The 21,248-nt window shown below is 32.4% G+C and overlaps 1 protein-coding gene across 3 annotated transcripts; it reads left to right on the top strand.

Annotated features, from left to right (window-relative positions):
* Positions 1-10,206: 10,206 nt before the first annotated feature.
* LOC145941794 (uncharacterized) lies at positions 10,207-17,376 on the top strand. Of its 3 annotated transcripts, none has more exons than XM_083048094.1 (7): positions 10,207-10,642; positions 11,495-11,726; positions 12,834-13,095; positions 13,659-13,941; positions 14,406-14,594; positions 14,891-15,009; positions 15,089-17,376. In XM_083048094.1, the coding sequence occupies exons 2-7, from the start codon at positions 11,661-11,663 to the stop codon at positions 16,534-16,536; spliced, it is 2,367 nt and encodes a 788-aa protein (XP_082904220.1). In that variant the 5' UTR covers positions 10,207-10,642; positions 11,495-11,660; the 3' UTR covers positions 16,537-17,376. The 3 variants fall into 3 exon arrangements, with proteins under 3 accessions (XP_082904220.1, XP_082904221.1, XP_082904222.1); XM_083048095.1 differs by having other exon boundaries at positions 10,735-11,726; XM_083048096.1 differs by lacking the exon at positions 11,495-11,726.
* Positions 17,377-21,248: the final 3,872 nt, after the last annotated feature.

Here is a 21,248-nt window from a genome sequence, read left to right as displayed (position 1 = left end):
TAAACTTGATTAATATTTTTTCACAGAAATCAGCTGATTAAAGCATTAATTTGATAATTAAATTTTAAAATAATAATATGGTAAAAATAGTAATATATTTAATAGTAATATAATTAAAATAGTATTATGTTGTAAATAATATGTTATAATACCTTCTTCTTGATTAATATTTTTTGATAGAAATCAGCTGATAACTGTCAAAAATATTATAACATATTATTTAAAACATATTATTTAAAAAATTAATAAGCAAATTAACACTTTAATCAGCTGATTTCTGTAAAAAAATATTAATTAAGCGAAAATTTGTTAATTAAATTTTAAAATAATAATATATTATAAAAATTAAAATAATAATATGTATTAAATAATATAATATAATACTTAAAATTCGATTGTTATTTTTGAAAACTATCAGCTGATTTCTGTCAAAAAATATTAATCGCAGCTAAGGCATTATAACATATATTTACAACATATATTACTATTTTAATTATTATAACCTATTATTATTTTAAATATTAATTAGCAAATTAACGATTAATTTAAATTTTAAACTAATAATATGTTATAAAAATTAAAATAATAATATATGTTTTAAATAATGTCATAATTCTTTTTGACAGTTATCAGCTGATTTCTGTCATAAAATATTCCAGTTTAAAATATTATAACAAATTATTTACATCATATTATCACATTCTTATGAAATTAATTTTATCTGATATAAATATTTTTAAAAAAAATTTTGTACATTTTTTTTTATAACGATAATTTTTTCACATTAAATTCAACAATAATATTCAAAGAAATTATAATAAATTTTTTTTCGATGTAACACATAGTAAAATAGATTAATGTATACGTAAATGATAACAATATATATAATTATTATATTATATTTGTATAACTATATATAAAATTAAAATTATGAATTAAAATTATTCAAATATATATATAATCGCATTTTTAAGAGCAGATGTTCAGATCATCTTAATTACTTATTTGAAAGACATTGAATTCATTTTCATTAAGAATTTGATTCTTGCTTCATTATGTAATAATTTCATTTTTACGATATTGGTCCCATCTGAATATTTATATAATTTAATTAAATTAGATTTGTGATAAGTTTAATCATCTTAATTACTTATTTGAAAGACATTGAGTGCATTTTCATTAAGAATTTGACTCTTGCTTCATTATATAATAATTTTATTTTTACGATATTGGTCCCATCTGAATATATATATAATTTAATTAAATTAGATGTGTGATAAGTTTAATCATTTTAATTACTTATTTGAAAGACATTGAATGCATTTTCATTAAGAATTTGACTCTTGCTTCATTATATAATAATTTCATTTTTACGATATTGGTCCCATCTGAATATTTATATAATTTAATTAAATTAGATGTGTGATAAGTCTAATCATTTTAATTACTTATTTGAAAGACATTGAATGCATTTTCATTAAGAATTTGATTCTTGCATCATTATGTAATAATTTCATTTTTACGATATTGGTCCGATCTGAATATTTATATAATTTAATTAAATTAGATGTGTGATAAGTTTAATCATTTTAATTACTTATTTGAAAGACATTGAATGCATTTTCATTAAGAATTTGATTCTTGCTTCATTATGTAATAATTTCATTTTTACGATATTGGTCACAACTGAATATTTATATAATTTAATTAAATTAGATGTGTGATAAGTTTAATCATTTTAATTACTTATTTGAAAGACATTGAATGCAATTTCATTTAGAATTTGACTCGTGCTTTATTATGTAATATATTTATTTTTACGATATTGGTTCCATTTATATATTCATACAATTTAAATAACTGAGATCTAAGATCATTTCAATTATTTTAATTACTTAATTGAAAGACATTGAATGCATTTTCATTAAGAATTTGACTCTTGCTTCATTATGTAATAATTTCACTTTTACGATACTGGTCCCATCTGAATATTTATAAAATTTAATTAAATTAGATGTGTGATAAGTTTAATCATTTTAATTACTTATTTGAAAGACATTGAATGCATTTTCATTAAGAATTTGATTCTTGCTTCATTATGTAATAATTTCATTTTTACGATATTGGTCCCATCTGAATATTTATATAATTTAATTAAATTAGATGTGTGATAAGTTTAATCATTTTAATTACTTATTTGAAAGACACTGAATGCCTTTTCATTAAGAATTTGATTCTTGCTTCATTATGTAATAATTTTATTTTTACGATATTGGTCCCATCTGAATATTTATATAATTTAATTAAATTAGATTTGTGATAAGTTTAATCATCTTAATTACTTATTTGAAAGACATTGAATGCATTTTCATTAAGAATTTGACTCTTGCTTCATTATTTAATAGTTTCATTTTTACGATATTGGTCCCATCTGAATATTTATATAATTTAATTAAATTAGATGTGTGATAAGTCTAATCATTTTAATTACTTATTTGAAAGACATTGAATGCATTTTCATTAAGAATTTGATTCTTGCATCATTATGTAATAATTTCATTTTTACGATATTGGTCCGATCTGAATATTTATATAATTTAATTAAATTAGATGTGTGATAAGTTTAATCATTTTAATTACTTATTTGAAAGACATTGAATGCATTTTCATTAAGAATTTGATTCTTGCTTCATTATGTAATAATTTCATTTTTACGATATTGGTCACAACTGAATATTTATATAATTTAATTAAATTAGATGTGTGATAAGTTTAATCATTTTAATTACTTATTTGAAAGACATTGAATGCAATTTCATTTAGAATTTGACTCGTGCTTTATTATGTAATATATTTATTTTTACGATATTGGTTCCATTTATATATTCATACAATTTAAATAACTGAGATCTAAGATCATTTCAATTATTTTAATTACTTAATTGAAAGACATTGAATGCATTTTCATTAAGAATTTGACTCTTGCTTCATTATGTAATAATTTCACTTTTACGATACTGGTCCCATCTGAATATTTATAAAATTTAATTAAATTAGATGTGTGATAAGTTTAATCATTTTAATTACTTATTTGAAAGACATTGAATGCATTTTCATTAAGAATTTGATTCTTGCTTCATTATGTAATAATTTCATTTTTACGATATTGGTCCCATCTGAATATTTATATAATTTAATTAAATTAGATGTGTGATAAGTTTAATCATTTTAATTACTTATTTGAAAGACACTGAATGCCTTTTCATTAAGAATTTGATTCTTGCTTCATTATGTAATAATTTTATTTTTACGATATTGGTCCCATCTGAATATTTATATAATTTAATTAAATTAGATTTGTGATAAGTTTAATCATCTTAATTACTTATTTGAAAGACATTGAATGCATTTTCATTAAGAATTTGACTCTTGCTTCATTATTTAATAGTTTCATTTTTACGATATTGGTCCCATCTGAATATTTATATAATTTAATTAAATTAGATGTGTGATAAGTCTAATCATTTTAATTACTTATTTGAAAGACATTGAATGCATTTTCATTAAGAATTTGATTCTTGCATCATTATGTAATAATTTCATTTTTACGATATTGGTCCGATCTGAATATTTATATAATTTAATTAAATTAGATGTGTGATAAGTTTAATCATTTTAATTACTTATTTGAAAGACATTGAATGCATTTTCATTAAGAATTTGATTCTTGCTTCATTATGTAATAATTTCATTTTTACGATATTGGTCACAACTGAATATTTATATAATTTAATTAAATTAGATGTGTGATAAGTTTAATCATTTTAATTACTTATTTGAAAGACATTGAATGCAATTTCATTTAGAATTTGACTCGTGCTTTATTATGTAATATATTTATTTTTACGATATTGGTTCCATTTATATATTCATACAATTTAAATAACTGAGATCTAAGATCATTTCAATTATTTTAATTACTTAATTGAAAGACATTGAATGCATTTTCATTAAGAATTTGACTCTTGCTTCATTATGTAATAATTTCACTTTTACGATACTGGTCCCATCTGAATATTTATAAAATTTAATTAAATTAGATGTGTGATAAGTTTAATCATTTTAATTACTTATTTGAAAGACATTGAATGCATTTTCATTAAGAATTTGATTCTTGCTTCATTATGTAATAATTTCATTTTTACGATATTGGTCCCATCTGAATATTTATATAATTTAATTAAATTAGATGTGTGATAAGTTTAATCATTTTAATTACTTATTTGAAAGACACTGAATGCCTTTTCATTAAGAATTTGATTCTTGCTTCATTATGTAATAATTTTATTTTTACGATATTGGTCCCATCTGAATATTTATATAATTTAATTAAATTAGATTTGTGATAAGTTTAATCATCTTAATTACTTATTTGAAAGACATTGAATGCATTTTCATTAAAAATTTGACTCTTGCTTCATTATATAATAATTTCATTTTTACGATATTGGTCCCATCTGAATATATATATAATTTAATTAAATTAGATGTGTGATAAGTTTAATCATTTTAATTACTTATTTGAAAGACATTGAATGCATTTTTATTTAGAATTTGACTTGTGCTTGATTATGTAATAAATTTATTTTTACGGTATTGGTTCTATTTAAATATTTATATAATTTAAATAACTGAGATCTAAGATTATTTCAATCATCTTAATTACTGTTTGAAAGACATTGAATGTATTTTCATTAAGAATTTGATTCTTGCTTCATTATGTAATAATTTCATTTTTACGATATTGGTCCCATCTGAATATTTATATAATTTAATTAAATTAGATGTGTGATAAGTTTAATCATTTTAATTACTTATTTGAAAGACATTGAATGTATTTTCATTAAGAATTTGATTCTTGCTTCATTATGTATTATTTTCATTTTTACGATATTGGTCCCATCTGAATATTTATATAATTTAATTAAATTAGATGTGTGATAAGTTTAATCATTTTAAATACTTATTTGAAAGACATTAAATGCATTTTCATTAAGAATTTGATTCTTGCTTCATTATGTAATAATTTCATTTTTACGATATTGGTCCCATCTGAATATTTATATAATTTAATTAAATTAGATGTGTGATAAGTTTAATCATTTTTATTACTTATTTGAAAGATATTGAATGCATTTTCATTAAGTATTTGATTCTTGCTTCATTATGTAATAATTTCATTTTTACGATATTGGTCCCATCTGAATATTTATATAATTTAATTAAATTAGATGTGTGATAAGTTTAATCATTTTAATTACTTATTTGAAAGACATTGAATGCATTTTCATTAAGAATTTGACTCTTGCTTCATTATTTAATAGTTTCATTTTTACGATATTGGTCCCATCTGAATATTTATATAATTTAATTAAATTAGATGTGTGATAAGTTTAATCATTTTAATTACTTATTTGAAAGACATTGAATGCATTTTCATTAAGAATTTGATTCTTGCTTCATTATGTAATAATTTCATTTTTACGATATTGGTCCCATCTGAATATTTATATAATTTAATTAAATTAGATGTGTGATAAGTTTAATCATTTTAATTACTTAGTTGAAAGATATTGAATGCATTTTCATTAAGAATTTGATTCTTGCTTCATTATGTTATAATTTCATTTTTACGTTATTGGTCCCATCTGAATATTTATATAATTTAATTAAATTAGATGTGTGATAAGTTTACTCATTTTAATTACTTATTTGAAAGACATTGAATGCATTTTCATTAAGAATTTGATTCTTGCTTCATTATGTAATAATTTTATTTTTACGATATTGGTCCGATCTGAATATTTATATAATTTAATTAAATTAGATGTGTGATAAGTCTAATCATTTTAAATACTTATTTGAAAGACATTGAATGCATTTTCATTAAGAATTTGATTCTTGCTTCATTATGTAATAATTTCATTTTTACGATATTGGTCCCATCTGAATATTTATATAATTTAATTAAATTAGATGTGTGATAAGTTTAATCATTTTAATTACTTATTTGAAAGACATTGAATGCATTTTTATTTAGAATTTGACTTGTGCTTGATTATGTAATAAATTTATTTTTACGGTATTGGTTCTATTTAAATATTTATATAATTTAAATAACTGAGATCTAAGATTATTTCAATCATCTTAATTACTGTTTGAAAGACATTGAATGTATTTTCATTAAGAATTTGATTCTTGCTTCATTATGTAATAATTTCATTTTTACGATATTGGTCCCATCTGAATATTTATATAATTTAATTAAATTAGATGTGTGATAAGTTTAATCATTTTAATTATTGTTATACCAGCGTACAAACTTTTTGATATAATATGAGTAATATAATTGTTCGCCGTATAAGAATCGCGGCTTAAAAGTTTTAATTTTCAATATTTTAAAACGCGTCAAAAATTATTCTTTCATATATTTTAACAGTACATTGTCTACACATTATGATGGTACCATCAGCATACCAGCGTACAAACTTTTTGATCTAAGATACGTAAAATGAATCCGCGCCATATGGGATCCGCGGTTTAAAAATTTTAATTTTCAATTGTTTAAAGCGAGCCAAAAATTAATCTTGTATATATTTCAACTCTACATTATATGCACATTATGATGGTACCATCAGCATACCAGCGTACAAACTTTTTGATCTAATATACGTAAAATGAATCCGCGCCGTATGGAATCCGCGGTTTAGAAATTTTAATTTTCAATTCTTTAAAGCGAACCAAAAATTAATCTTGTATTTATTACAATTGTATATTATATGCACATTATGATGGTACCATCAGCATACCAGCGTACAAACTATTAGATCTAATATACGTAAAATGAATCCGCGCCGTATGGGATCCGCGGTTTAAAAATTTTAATTTTCAATTGTTTAAAGCAAGCCAAAAATTTTTCTTTCATATATTTTAACATTACATTGACTACACATTATGATGGTACCATCAGCATACCAGCGTACAAACTTTTCGATCTAACAGGCGCGCGTTACGTGCGCGCCATTTATTGATTTGATTGAAAAAGATTGATATCTATATATAACGTTTGTTTTAACTTGATTAATATGTTTTGACAGAAATCATCTGATTAAAGCGTTAATTTGCTAAATGCATTTTAAAATGAAAATATGTTACAAAATAATAAAATAATAATATTTTACAGAAAGAATTTTCTTTTAGAATTTGATTTAAAATTTAAGACTTTGAAGAGACTTTTAAAACACGTGCAAATAAAATGTTTTACGACTTACACAGGCCTTAATTTTCGCAAAAAACGTTTAAACTTTGAATTCAAAAAGTAAGGTTTGTGTAAGTCGTAGAATATTTTATGAGGACTCATTTTGTTTGTCTTGAAGAAATCTTTAAAAGATCGTTAAAATTCGTCTTGTAGAGATCTTTAAAAGAACGTTTAAACTTGAAAAGATTAAGGCCTTTATAAAGCCCAGAACATTTTCTGTCGGCTCATTTTGTAAGTCTTGAAGAAATCTTTTAAAGATCTCTTCTATAAAGCCTAGAACAAGAAATGTTCTATTAGGCTTTATAGAGGCCTTAATCTTTTCAAGTTTAAACGTTTATCGGGCAAATTCAGCAAACTATAAAATTAAAATAGCAATATGTTGTGAATAATATGTTGTAATACCTTATCCTCGATTAATATTTTTGTTACAGAAATCAGCTGATTAAAACGTTAATTTGCTAATTAATTTTTAAAATAAGAATATATGTTATAACATTTAAAATAATAATGTTTTAGATAATGTATATTATAATTCCTTAAACTCGATTAATATTTATGACAGCTATCAGCTGATTTCTGTCAAAAAATATTAATAGCAGATAAAGCATTATAACATATTATTTATAAAATTATTATTTTAATTTTTATAACATATTTTTTTTTTTAAATTTAATCTGCAATGTAATGCTTTAATCATCTGATTTCTGCCAAAAAATATTAATCAAGTTTAAACAAACTTTATATAAAAACATCATTCTTTTTTATATAAAATCGATGAATGGCGTAGCGCGCGCTTGTTGTTCTAGTTCTTTTTTGAAAAAGACATATTAAGTCGATTCTCGCAAGTATTGTTGCCTCTTTTCCGGAAAAATATTTATCAAGTTTAAAGTATTATAACATATTATTTAAAACATATTATTATTTTATTTAATTTTATTTTGGACTAACTGTCAAACTGCTAACTGCTAACCCTCGCGATGACAGCCTTTCGATGCTATGAATATAACACACAACGCAAATCGACAGAGAGCCAAGCAGCATTGCGGAAAAGAGGCAACAATACACTTCGAGACTTTCGAGATGACTTCGATACATTCGAGAATCGACTTAACATGCCTTTTTTTAGATAGGGATTGTTGTCAATACTTGAGTATCGAGTTACGACAATATATTATAACTGTGCAATATTTGTTGAGAGGACGTTAGCTCGTGGCAATTTTTTGAAAGTAATGTCTTATAATGTCAAATATTGACAATTTGTTTTTTATGCACACATCATTATACATTTGTAATTACAAATACGATATTATAAAAATTCATTTTTGTTAAATCAAGATTTGCTGCATGTAAATAAAAAATGCTAATTGCATTTTTCTGTATTTATTGCAATTAAAAGTTATGATAGATAATTTATGTTTTCATAAAAGAATAAAAAAGAAAAAATATATAAAATATATAAAACGCAATTAAAACTTAATAATATATATATATATCTCTTAATGATATATGTATATCTCACATTTAGAGTAAAATAAAATTTTTGGTAAATATATTTACAATTAATAAAGAACGATAACATACTCAGTCGGTCTACTCCTGTTGATGACGTTCGATAAATTCCCGAGTGATGTCGTAAGATGATATTTAACTGCAATGAAAAATGTTATTTTTCAAAAACCTTAAAATATTTGCACATTATTTTTAATGCACATCTTACATTTAAAAATAATAATTAAACCTTTTTTACAATTAATTTTAAAAATAAAGCTGAGTCTGATGTAAAAAATTATAGGATATTATACATTATACATTATATTGACCAAAAGAACAATTTTTTATAAAGATGAATAAATATTTAAAAAATAGATATAAATTATCTACGAAATTTACTAAAAAAAAATATTAATCACAAAAGCAACCAAGTATGTTAAAATCTATTCTTTTCGTTGATGTATGGCAAGTCGTGTCACAGAGGTAAAATTTGAACAGAATGTCCAATGAATATTGCAAACCCGTCTGTGTTGATTTTGGAGTTACGCAGCGTCACACGTTTCGGATGACGTGATGAATGTTTAATTTCATTGCTCGTTTGTAAATTCAAATCATGTATATACAATGTAAAATAAATACACCGATGATACAGAAACTGTCCGTGACTGCAAAATTTTTTTCTGTTCATAAATCTTATGTGGAATCTATTGTATTCATCAAGCATAAAAAATTATACAATACAAATAGTTGCATTAAGTGTTATAGCTAAAGCGCTAGAAATCTATGAAATGCAAATAAAAAAAAACAATTTCGGTAAAAAAGCTATTAATCTTTCATATTGTATTAGTAATTATCATACATCCTACGCTCATCCTATCAGTCATAAAAGAAGTTCCCTAAGTAAAATTATGCAAGAAGTAATTTTTGCTTCTTTCTTCTCACGTATTATCATTTGTAGAATTATTTTCACACATAAATTAAACGCCAATCAGAGCTTACAGTCTGACATTATAAAAAAATTGCATTATAAAAAGCAACACTTTGATGTTATTACTATTTAGTATAAGCGTCTTATATATTCGTATTATAATTTGATACTGGCAAATAAGTTTTAAAACCAATTGTATAAACCTTAGTGTCGCTTAGGTACGAAAATACACTTAGTATTGATTAAATGTACTTTTAATTAAAACTCTTTTAAAAAATGATAGAATATGGTATAAAAAAAAAAAATGTAGGAAAATTCTAATAGAATAGTCCTTCGTTTCGAAAGTATATAATACAACGTTACGCGCACCCTTAGCAAGCGCGCGAGCAAACCAAGGCAAGGCGCCAAGATCAGCTCGCCAGCCGCGCTTTCCGGTTCGCGTTTTATAAATACTGCAGACGGGCAAACAGTGCAGCGAACACGGTGGATCAGTCGGGAAATCGTTCGAGGTGCGTGGCCGAGCGCGACGTATCCGCCTCTTCGAGAAAAGAGGATATATTAATATATTCTCACGTGGATTCTCTCCAGTTTCGCCTTGCACGCATGCATGTGTTCGCGTTTTAAAGCGACAGTTTTACTCGCGCATGTGTTTTTTCTTCTCGGGAAGAAACGTGCACTTCCTTGTTGGTATTAATTGTGTTTTTTCACGTACTGTGTGCTTTTCTTTTCTTTGAATTGCGACATGTGAATAAACCTGAAAGCACGCGATCTGTAAACTTATACGGACAATCTTATACTTCTGAATTCGCGTTTCTGTTAATTACGAGAAATGCGGAAATTGGCACTTACATAAATAACGAGAACGAGAAAGACGGAAAATCAACTCGCTGCCAGTTTTATCAATCGTAAGTTTATACGCCTATGTATGGAATTTAAATAAAATGCATTCATTGCAGGTGTTCTGTCAATTTTCGTACTAAAAGTTTTTTTCTTACAGTGCGGACGTAGTGACTTTTATATATAGTAATCTAACAATAAAATAATGACAGATAAAATTTGCATTTGTCCAGCTGAAAGAATTGGATTTGATTAATCTAATTCGATATTATTGCCTTTTATAAAAGTCAAATAATTTTAATATCGTAGGTCTTAATAAGTCGATGCATATTTTGTCAAAAATGCGGGAAAGACACACACATATATACTTTTATTTTCATTGTGTGCGAATAAAAGATGACCGGAAATAAAAAATACCATTTATAATTGATTTATTATTCACAAATATTTTGCAATGCTTTTGTGCATCAGCAAATCGCATAAATACGTTCGCTTTCCAATTGCTAGAAACGTTCATCTTCTATCTATTGTCGATGATGCAATTTGCCAAATAAAATATATATATAAACGGCGTGTAGATTCCTTGTAAAACTTGTAGCTTTTTTCGCCCGGCGTCTTGCACAACAATTGTACATGGTATAAAAATACTAGCCGGCGTTTATTTGATTAATGAGATGCACCGACAGAATGCACTCGTAAAATAGCAATTTTTCGAGCTATTAATAATTTCTCATTGGGAATAAAATCGCGTCATTAATTCTCATGTCCTTCAATTCTATTTATCTCTTTATTGCGCATTTGCATTGAACAATCCTTTTGTCACGCGATATATCATAGCTTTGCATAATCTTTATTATTTCTATATCGAGTCATAATGTTATTCTCATAAGCCGATTAAATATTTTGCAAAAATCTTTTAGCTGCGTTTCAAGAAGCGGAATTTTTTCAAAACGCGGGGCAATGACTCGTGAGATATCGCAAAAATTCATAAACGACAAGATGTAAGACATCGCTGGCAATCCACAATTAAATATCGAACAGTGAAATCTATTCTCGTGATAAAAAGGAACGATTTAGATTATCGAGATGAGCGGAATGAAGAAGGCGATCGGTGGATCCATTCACAGAATACGTGAATTCGAACTCGAGAAGGTAATGCATTCTTCCTTTTCTTCTATCGTATTTCTTATGAAAATCGGTCGCAATCGGATTTCGCTAAAGCCCGGACGCATCTGTCGAGAATAAAGCCTAAACAACGACCGAGACGAAACTTTTCCAGTTTCGAGACATTGAGAATCCCGAAATAGGATTCGCGAACGAGCAGTATTTCATTATGCTCGCTCGACTAATGGCCATTCTCCTATGTCTGGCATTGCATCAATGTTTTCCTAACGGAAGATCTATGATGACGACGACGACGTTTTGCCGTGATTCGTCGTCGCTCGCTTGGATTGCTTTGTGACTTTGTACATATTTAATACTGAATCAGACTCATAGTTTTTCTGTGATCACTTTCTTGATGATGACGCAGAGCTTAAGAACTTTACTATTCAGTTAAAACTTTTTCATTATTTTTAATTAATTAATTAAATTATTTTTAATTAAAATTATTTTTGCGAGTACTCTTGAGCGTTAAATACATTTTTCACAATATTTATAATTATGACATTTAATCGCTTCTTCAAAAAAATATTAGAATAAAAAGTAATTTTATTTTCTTAAGAAAATTCTCGCAATTTTTATTCGCTCCTTATCTATCAGTTCGGAAGGCGATAATGTTTGCGTTGTAGTAAGATATGTGGTTCAATGAAACCATGTTAAGGGGAAACCGTCTCAGTCGCAGCGTGTCGGGTTCGCATTGGGATCGAAACGTGTGTTCGAAGCGTGCGTTGGAGTAAAAATAGATGTTGCGTACAGATCCGCGCCGAATGGAGAACGTCGACGTTGTATTCAGCTTGCGGCGCGGATAACGCCGTCGTGCTCGCGAGATCCCTACGTCTCCCTTCGGAGTTGTATTTCCCTTGCGACACCGTCGTGCGTGCTCGCGCTCGTATTCTTTGTCCCGAAGCTCGGATTCTTCAGTTATTCCAAAGCTCGGTCTCTCGGGTTTGAGTATCGGTCGCGCCTCGACTGCGAAAGTGCCTAGATATCCTCATCCTCGGGATTCTCGTATACAGTAACGACGTGACTCTCGTGAATCGATCTCACGACCGCGTTATGCAGGACAACGCCTCGAGAAATAACCACTTTCTGGACCAGGTAAATCTGATAGACGAGTTCGACATCCTGCAGATCGTCGGCGAGGGATGGTTCGGCAAGATCCTGCTGACCGAGCACCGCAGTACGCAAACCGAGATGGTGCTGAAGGCGCTACCGAAGGCGTACACCGGCATCTCGGACTTCTTTCGAGAATTTCATTATGGATTACATCTGTCGGCGCACAGAAACGTCATAACTACTTACGACGTGGCTTTCGAGACGGCCGGCTTTTACGTATTTAGTCAGGAATACGCTCCGCTCGGTGAGAGAATTTTTTAATGTTTATTCGCTCGCACGTGCGCGCTCTGGATTTTTTTATATCTTGCAAATTAAACGAGTTTAAGTTTTTTACGCTCGAATTCCTAGTGCAATTTATTTTCTTACTTAAGAGTAAGTTATATAACGTTTATCTCATTTTGACAAATAGTTAAAATCATACGCGAGAATCACAGCTCAAGTTATTTAATTATCGCAATTAAGAAAAATATATTGCAGATCTGAAAAGAAAATCAATTAAGGATACTTTTGTTAAAAGATAAATTTTTTTGTTGTTACTAAATCTGTAACGCTCCATTTAAATTCAAAAATTATAGAGCGACATTAATCTTTGTTTTCCTTGAAACGAAACTGAACTTGAGTACTTCTCACTGTATAGTTATGATATACAAACGAGACTGAACAATGGCTTCAAATAATTCATCGATTATCGCAAGTAAACGATGTAGTTTCAAGTGATTGTCGTAACAGAAAGCGAGGAAGCGGCATTCGCATTTGTATAACGCGAATACGTTTTAGACGCGGTTTTCCTTAGTCATCGATTTTCAGGCGATCTCACGTCAAACGTGACAGAGACGGGGCTGGGCGAGCTTCACGCGAAGAGGGTGGCCAGGCAACTCGCTGCCGCGGTGCATCACATACACAGCCGCGAGCTGGTGCATCGCGATATCAAGCTCGACAACATACTCGTGTTTCGCAGCGACTTTTCGCGTATCAAGCTATGCGACTTCGGCGAGACCAGGCGGGTCAACACCGTCGTGCGAAGGCACAACGAGTGGCTGCCGTACTCGCCGCCCGAGGTATTGCAGATCGACACTGACGAGACGTACAAGTAATTATACTGTGATATGCTGTGATTAATTATTACACATGCGCCATTAACGTTACGCGATATATATATCCTTAGAAATTAAAGAGAAAAAGAAAGTCAAGAGATAGAGAAGAGCAGAAGATAAAATCAACTGATGAGTAGAGACAAATAAAGTTATTTTTTCGGAAAATATTATGATGATGCTGTTCAATATGTATACATTAAGAAAAGAATGTATAATCTCTTTGACGTATTCGTAGCTCTATCTTTTGCAAAAAAATATTTGCTTGATTTTTTTACTTTCTTTTGAATCTTTTGTAATTTTTCTTTGTTTAAACGAACGCATAATTTTCTGGTCAGATGTCAAGAGCGTGACATCCGCGGAGAAAACCGCGCTCTCGTGCGTCGTATGAATGATACTTAACGTATAGCTCTCGGTTATCAAAGATATATTACTCTAACGGCAACGGACGGACAACTTTCAGAGCTCGCACGTCGCACGATGTCTGGCAATTCGGCATTGTCCTATTTGTTTGCTTGACCGGATGCCTGCCGTGGCAGAAGGCGGCTTTGGACGATCCGCGGTACACGAGGTATCAAAACTGGCACAACGCAACGCTCAACATCGCCAAGAAACCGAAATTATTTCAGCTGATCAGCTCGCGGGCGCAGAGGTGGGTTACTACTCGGGAATCAGAGAGAGAATGCGAGATTAAGCGCCACAATCGGCGTGCATTCCAAGAATATCTAATTTAATGCAGTTATATAGCTGTCAGTTTATATTCTAGACTAGATTATTCTCTTATTCAATCATCTCGTCAAATTGTCACCAGCACTTAATTTATTCGTGTGACAAACAATAAAATATTTAAATTTAAATTACAACCACGCTCTGTTATAATACAGAACGTGTAAATAAATTTAAAAAATTAATTAATTCGCTTTACATACATTTTGATATTTTTCGAAGAATGTTCAAGAGGCTGCTGGATCCAAAGGTTGACAAGCGGCCGATCAGCGTGCTGGAGGTAAATAAATATTTGGAGGACAGATGGTTGGCGAAACTCGGGGCCGAAAAAGCATTGAACGGTGAGTTGGCTTTGCATCGCGACATTGTTGACGATATATCGAAATGTCTTATGCGACGTTCCTTTTTATATTCCCGCAGGCGGCGCCGACGAGAGAGACGAGCTCTGTCCGTCTATGTACAGCTTCCATAGTTCCTTGGAGGAGAAGAATCAGCTTCTCCATACGCTCACGACGTATGGCATCGAGACGACGGTGGACCGTTCGAAGAAAAAGGATCGCATCAGGGAGTGGATACAGGCCAGCGCGATCGTTGAGGAGACCGAGGGAGACGAGTCGGATATGTACGAGGACTCGGAATTCTATGAAGATGAAGACGGGGACAACGAGGGGAACGAGAGTGAAGAGGCAGAGCCGGTCCCCATGAGAGGCAGACATTTCCCGGAGAGACGTCCGAGCGTCACGACGAAGGATCTTAGAAATAGAAGAGACAGCAGGGTCGCGCCGGCCCGAAGAGCCGCGTCGAAAAACAAAGTGGCCGTAAAGCCCATCGAAAGGAAAATACCTTTTGCTCCTCAAGTGGCCGAGGAACGAGAAACGATCGCACGCTTCGCCAGTTTCCCCAATGGCGATCCGAGTCTCGCCGTTGTAAGAAATGACAGCGATCAGACGCGCGATCTCATCGTGACCGATATTACCACTTCCGACGTATCGTCAACGACGAACAATTTACCCTCCGGCGATCTTCGATCTCCCGTGCTCAGCGCCAACGGCCAAAACACCAGGGTTTCCGCGAAAACTAACGTCGATAGTCCTCGAGATGAATTACCGGTTTCTGCGGTTGTTGCTTTCTCGGCTGAACGGTCACCACCGAAAATTACGTCGAGCGATCCGGACACAGTTAAAGCCAGAGCTGAAAGTAGAGTTCCGATGAGCCCGCAAATCCCAGCCAGGAAGAATCGCGCTCACACCGCGCCGTTTTCGGACGCGCGATCGACCGAGAATCGAAATCGAGACTCGGCGAGGAGGACGCAATCCGCGACAGTTTTGCAAACCCCGGAAACCAGTTCAGAGGGCCCATCTCCTCAAACGTCAACGAAGACATCAACGAGAACGCCGCATCCGATGATATATCGAGCTGACAATACCTCTGTCGCTACGTCATCGCGAATGACTAGATCAGCTGTTCCATCTGCCGTTCGAACTGATAGAGCATCCGCGATGTCGATGACGGCTAACGCGATTCTGGCCGAGCCCCAGCATCCGAATAACGTTCTTCCTAGCCGAATCGAAAGTTCGTCGCAAATTACAACAGCGACGAACGCATTCGCTATGTCCGCCGCCTCTCACTTGGCGATGCAGAGCTTCAACGCTCTGCAGAGTATCGCGGGCACATCCTCGTCACCCTCACCGGCGAATTCGTCGTCAAACGTAAATAAACCTGCTCACCAAACCGAGGAGATGACCATGACTTACGGCAAAGATGCATACGAACACTACGGCATCGCTCAGGGTGCCTTACTGCCGATGAGAATCAATATTGTCAGACAGGATTCCACTGGTAGCGGCAACCGATCTGCGAGCAACTGAGATTTAAACTAAAAAATGATTATCCTCGAATTATCCTTGATGGCAGACGAATTAAAGCTTTTGCGAAGCTGATCAAATATTGTCAGAGATATATATTTGGCGAAAAGTACTTTTCCGATGAGATTCAATGTAAATGAAGAGACCTATGAAAGAAACGAAAATATTTCAAGCAACATAATTTAAAATGCACATTTGTGTAATAATTTTGACACTGTATCTAATAATTTTGATATTGTTGTTGCTTCAGAAATTGCCAAGAATTCCGAAATAAGATACTACGCGATGTTTACAGGTAAAATAAAGCTGTTACGAAAATAATATTATAACAGGACAGCGCGTTATACAGACGAGGACATCGCGTTACGTGCATCATACTTCATTAGTTTTAAGGGATACTTATATCGCCACGTGTCGCTCGCTTCATCAAGCATAACGGGATAAAATTAGTGCCACGTCTCGAAAGAGATGCACCGTGCAAGAATGTCGTCGAAGCCGTTAGCCTTCTATCGTTTTCGATGGTGTGGAGAAACGATGAGAAATTTTATTCGTATCGTCGATGACGTGAGTATTCTTTCCATTCTTTTAATATGAATTTATTGATATTTACAATATTATTACATCAGATATCTTTCTTTGGGAGCGGCATACAAAAAAAGATTCGCGGAATGTGAATTAATTAAATATATGTATATGTGCTTTTTGTGATATTAGGGATTAATATAGCTCACCATTTAATACAACCTTAATAAATCTTGAAGGATACGTGACACGTGAGAATGTGAAATATATGTAAAGCGATGATTTGTACTGCTATTATTTAAAGCCACATTATTATTGAAAGGAGATATTTCTTATTTCATGTTATTTTATTTTTCTTATCAAAAATGTTAATGTTATTCTATTATTATATGTCATCTTGCAATAAATTATTATTTCGCTCATGCACTAATGATTAATAAAAATACTAAAGCGAGATACGTTCGACGTTTTATGGAGAGATACAATGTTTGAATAAATTATACGACACCACTTCAAACTCATATGCTGTTTTACAATATACGTGCATATATATTATCTATGTTATATATAAGCTGATACACGTATTGCACTGATCATTTATAGAATTATCATATTTCATTTTCTGCCATTTTTGAAGCAGATTAACAAAAAGAATCTCTGATACAGCATACATGACCGTTTACAACAGATGATACTTTTGCTGGTGTACGACTGCTAGGTAAAGAGATAGATCTTTAATGTCACAGCGTCGCGTCGTTAATAAGTTGTAGGTGTTTGATATTACCTGATTTATGAGCGGCGGCAGCCGTGACTATTAGATAAGCTTCCTTCGACGGCGAATTCCGCTTAAACTCCAAACTGCGCCGTCGTAGAGAGAGAGAGAGAGAGAGAGAGAGAGAGAGAGAGAGAGAGATGTCGCGGCTATTAGCGTCTCTTACGAAGAGCGAGGACGACGTAAGGATGGATCGCGAGTAAGGGAGAGAAGGGCGAAATGACGGAGCAGCGGGGGACCACGAGAGGGTGCGCGTTTGGCGATGTGAAAATAATTCCCCGGACGCGGGTCGTGGCACGAATTAATTAAGAGATACGTAAGTAGCGCATATTGCGCAGGAGGCGCAATTACCGTCGTCTTTGACGCCGAGAAGTAACGCGGCGACGTGCGAAAGATACGAAGGACCGCGAGACGCGAAGGTAGTTTGTTGTTTATCGTCGGGAACTAACGAGCGGAATATTGCGGCACACGAAAACTCGGAACTTTCCCGACGCGTGCGTTAATTAATGTTCAAGTTTAACGTTATTCGTGGAATTGACTAATTGACTTTTTTTTTTAATAATGCGCGTCATACTATTACATAAATTCATCCACATGGCAGACGAGATCATCCATTTCTACGATTGCGATGTATTTTCATAGACATTGTTAATAAATTAATATATCGATCAATTAATTAATTGTTACTAGGATACTACCTAGTTTAATAAATTATGAACTATACGGTTGCTTTAATAGCATATCCTTCGGAATATCAGAATCAATGGTACTGCACGAGCTTAATTGTTCTGGACTACTGGGAGCTGCCAAATAATTATTGATCGTGTCCGTTCACTAATATAATCGTGATTGTCCTTGATACGATCATAGAATACAGCTATCAACGTAGTTGACAGAAGATCGTCACTCTGCCGAGCGTCACGCTCGACACCTTTGCTATCGGTCCAAAAGCCATGCGGATGAAAATTGATGAAACCACAATTGGTGTTAATGGCGTACCACAACTTCCCCCTCGTTGTTACCATCCAACAACCTTCTGCATCCTCGTTACACATCGCTTTCGACATCTATTTCGGGATCGATTGGATTTGTTTGTTTCGAAGTCAGGGATCTGTATGCGTAAGCTCGGTTCATGAAGACGTATGAAATGTTAGGGATAAAACCATAGTTCCCCCCTTACAAATTTTCCGCATGGAAACGTCAATTTACTCTTTGCACGTTTTTCAATTTTAATTTTAAGAGCAAGTAGCCAAAAGATTAATATTTGGTATTTTCAGATTATTGATTTTACGATTGAATTGATAACCATTATTGCATATATATTGCATGTGTATCGTGTGTATGTATTTGAAAAAAAAAGCTAAAAGAGAGACAGATTTTCCATTTATTTAAAAATATTAAACTCTTAAAATATTTCAGCTAACAATAAGTGTAGGTGAATGCAATTTAACAAGATTGTATGTACAAAAACCATTGGTCCAATATAAAAAATAACCTTCGGCGTTATCATCAATTCATAGAACAACTGCTGCATTTTATATCAAATATGAACACGTGTTGTTATTTAGATAAATTAAAGAAACCATGTGTCACACATGTTTTCGTTTTATCAAACATTTCTATTTTTCTTATTGTTTTAATTATCATAAAATACTTGACAAACTTTATTCATTTTTTAATATATTAGATTACATTTAACTAAAGAAGCCAATGTCGCAAGAAAAATATACATTCGTACATTTTTTAATAAAATAATTAATGTACGATGTATGTATGCATGTTTCTTTAATGAATCTGCAGATTATACATGCGATAAGTATCAGAATATCTAAATCTACGAATTGTCACCGAGTATGTGAGTGGGACAATATATTCACATGGGAACCCTTCGAGCGGGCGAAAAGAGTATCGGCTTCGAGAGGAAGGACCTTTCCGTCGCGAAAAGAGAGAACTGCCGATCTCGCGCTAGGTTGCAACGTTACCCGACACGTGGGACGTGACGAGAGAGCGTATTAATCGTTTATGGAGCGTGCAAATGCAACACTGGCCGCGCGACCCCATCGCTCTCTCTGCTCTCGCCTCCCCGTCGCCTCGTCCTCGTCCTCGTCCTCGTCGGCGCTCGAAATCGGATCAAATCGAAAGCAATCATCGCGCAACGATTGCCAGGGCACCGCCGGCTCCCGTCGCTAATTCGAAATGCGGTATTCGATTTATCGTCGGCCGCCGACGTCGCCGTTTCCGATGTGGATTAAAACGCGTCCGCCGCGACGAGATGCGGCAATAATCCCCCGGGGTGCGTCCCTCGATTATTATAATCGTCGCGTAAAGTGGACATATATATACCTACGCCGAGCGGAAGACGCGTCTCTCGCTCTTTTACGATCCGCGCGACAATAAAATATATCGACGAGCGAATTCCCCAGTCGTCGCCGAGCAAGTTTATGTCGCTCGTCACACTCTCCCTGCTCGCGCGTACGTCTCCTCTTCCTTCTTCTCCGTCCGTTTCCTGTCGGGATGACAACCGAGTGTCGGATTACCGTCTTCCATTTCTACGTAGGTGTTCGGAAGGACTGAATTAATCTCGGACCGACTTTCGAGTCTCGAATGGTTGAGTCTCCGGTCGAAGGCTCGGAATACCAAAGACAGGATAGAACTCGACACAACGATGACGCGAGAAACAGCAATCCGGGCCAAAGTTTCCAAAGTACAAACTCAATCACTGACTTGACTCTTGTCTTGATTAGTGTCTTGCAATTACAGTCATTAATCCGAGTATTGTTAGTATTGCAACATTAGTTTCCTTCAGTCACTTGAGATACGTCATTTTGATTATATTCATGTCTCGGGTATAAATGTTATTTTTTTTTAATTACAAACACACCGAGTAAATATTTCGATAATTCTTTAATTGAGAAACTCGAAGGCGGAGAGAAAACTCCGACTGACGTTGCACAGCTATGCTGTGAACATCTTTATATACGAGACGGAAACGGATGCGAGTCTCCTTCCATGTATTCTGGTAAACTCGCAGACTCGAGAGATGAAAGCGTTTCAAACATATGCGAGCACATGCATACATAACGTATAGGGAAATCCCTAATCGTCAACTTTTTCCTAGTCCTCCTTTTCTCGTCCTTTCACCGAGACGGGAAGAGGACGACGCAGACATCGATTGCAGTTTATCCCGAGAAGCTCAACGACCGATTGACGATGCGTGAAATGGAATTGCTCTCGGGCACGAATGTAGACAAACATTGATGAGATGAAAATTGAATATCAATGTGCTGTTAAGTTTCATACGATATTTTAGTTATCCAATTTGGTATACAAAAGCGTTCGCATACATATATATATATATATATATGAAATTTAATATTCATTTAAATAATATCAATATTATGGCAATACAAAATGCATATCG

Source organism: Prenolepis imparis, unplaced genomic scaffold (genome assembly GCF_030444845.1).
Source record: "Prenolepis imparis isolate NDT839.2.m4 unplaced genomic scaffold, iyPreImpa1.0 SCAF_10, whole genome shotgun sequence".
In the NCBI taxonomy this organism is placed as follows: domain Eukaryota; kingdom Metazoa; phylum Arthropoda; class Insecta; order Hymenoptera; family Formicidae; genus Prenolepis; species Prenolepis imparis.
The sequence above is the reverse complement of the archived record's forward strand: the minus strand, read 5'-3'. Positions and strand labels throughout refer to the sequence as shown.

Coding starts and splice junctions, on each gene's coding strand:
- LOC145941794 (XM_083048094.1), top strand. CDS start 11,661: ATGAGCGGAATGAAGAAGGCGATCGGTGGATCCATTCACAGAATACGT. Junction 13,096..13,658: donor TCAGGAATACGCTCCGCTCG/GTGAGAGAATTT, acceptor ATCGATTTTCAG/GCGATCTCACGTCAAACGTG. Junction 14,595..14,890: donor ATCAGCTCGCGGGCGCAGAG/GTGGGTTACTAC, acceptor TATTTTTCGAAG/AATGTTCAAGAGGCTGCTGG.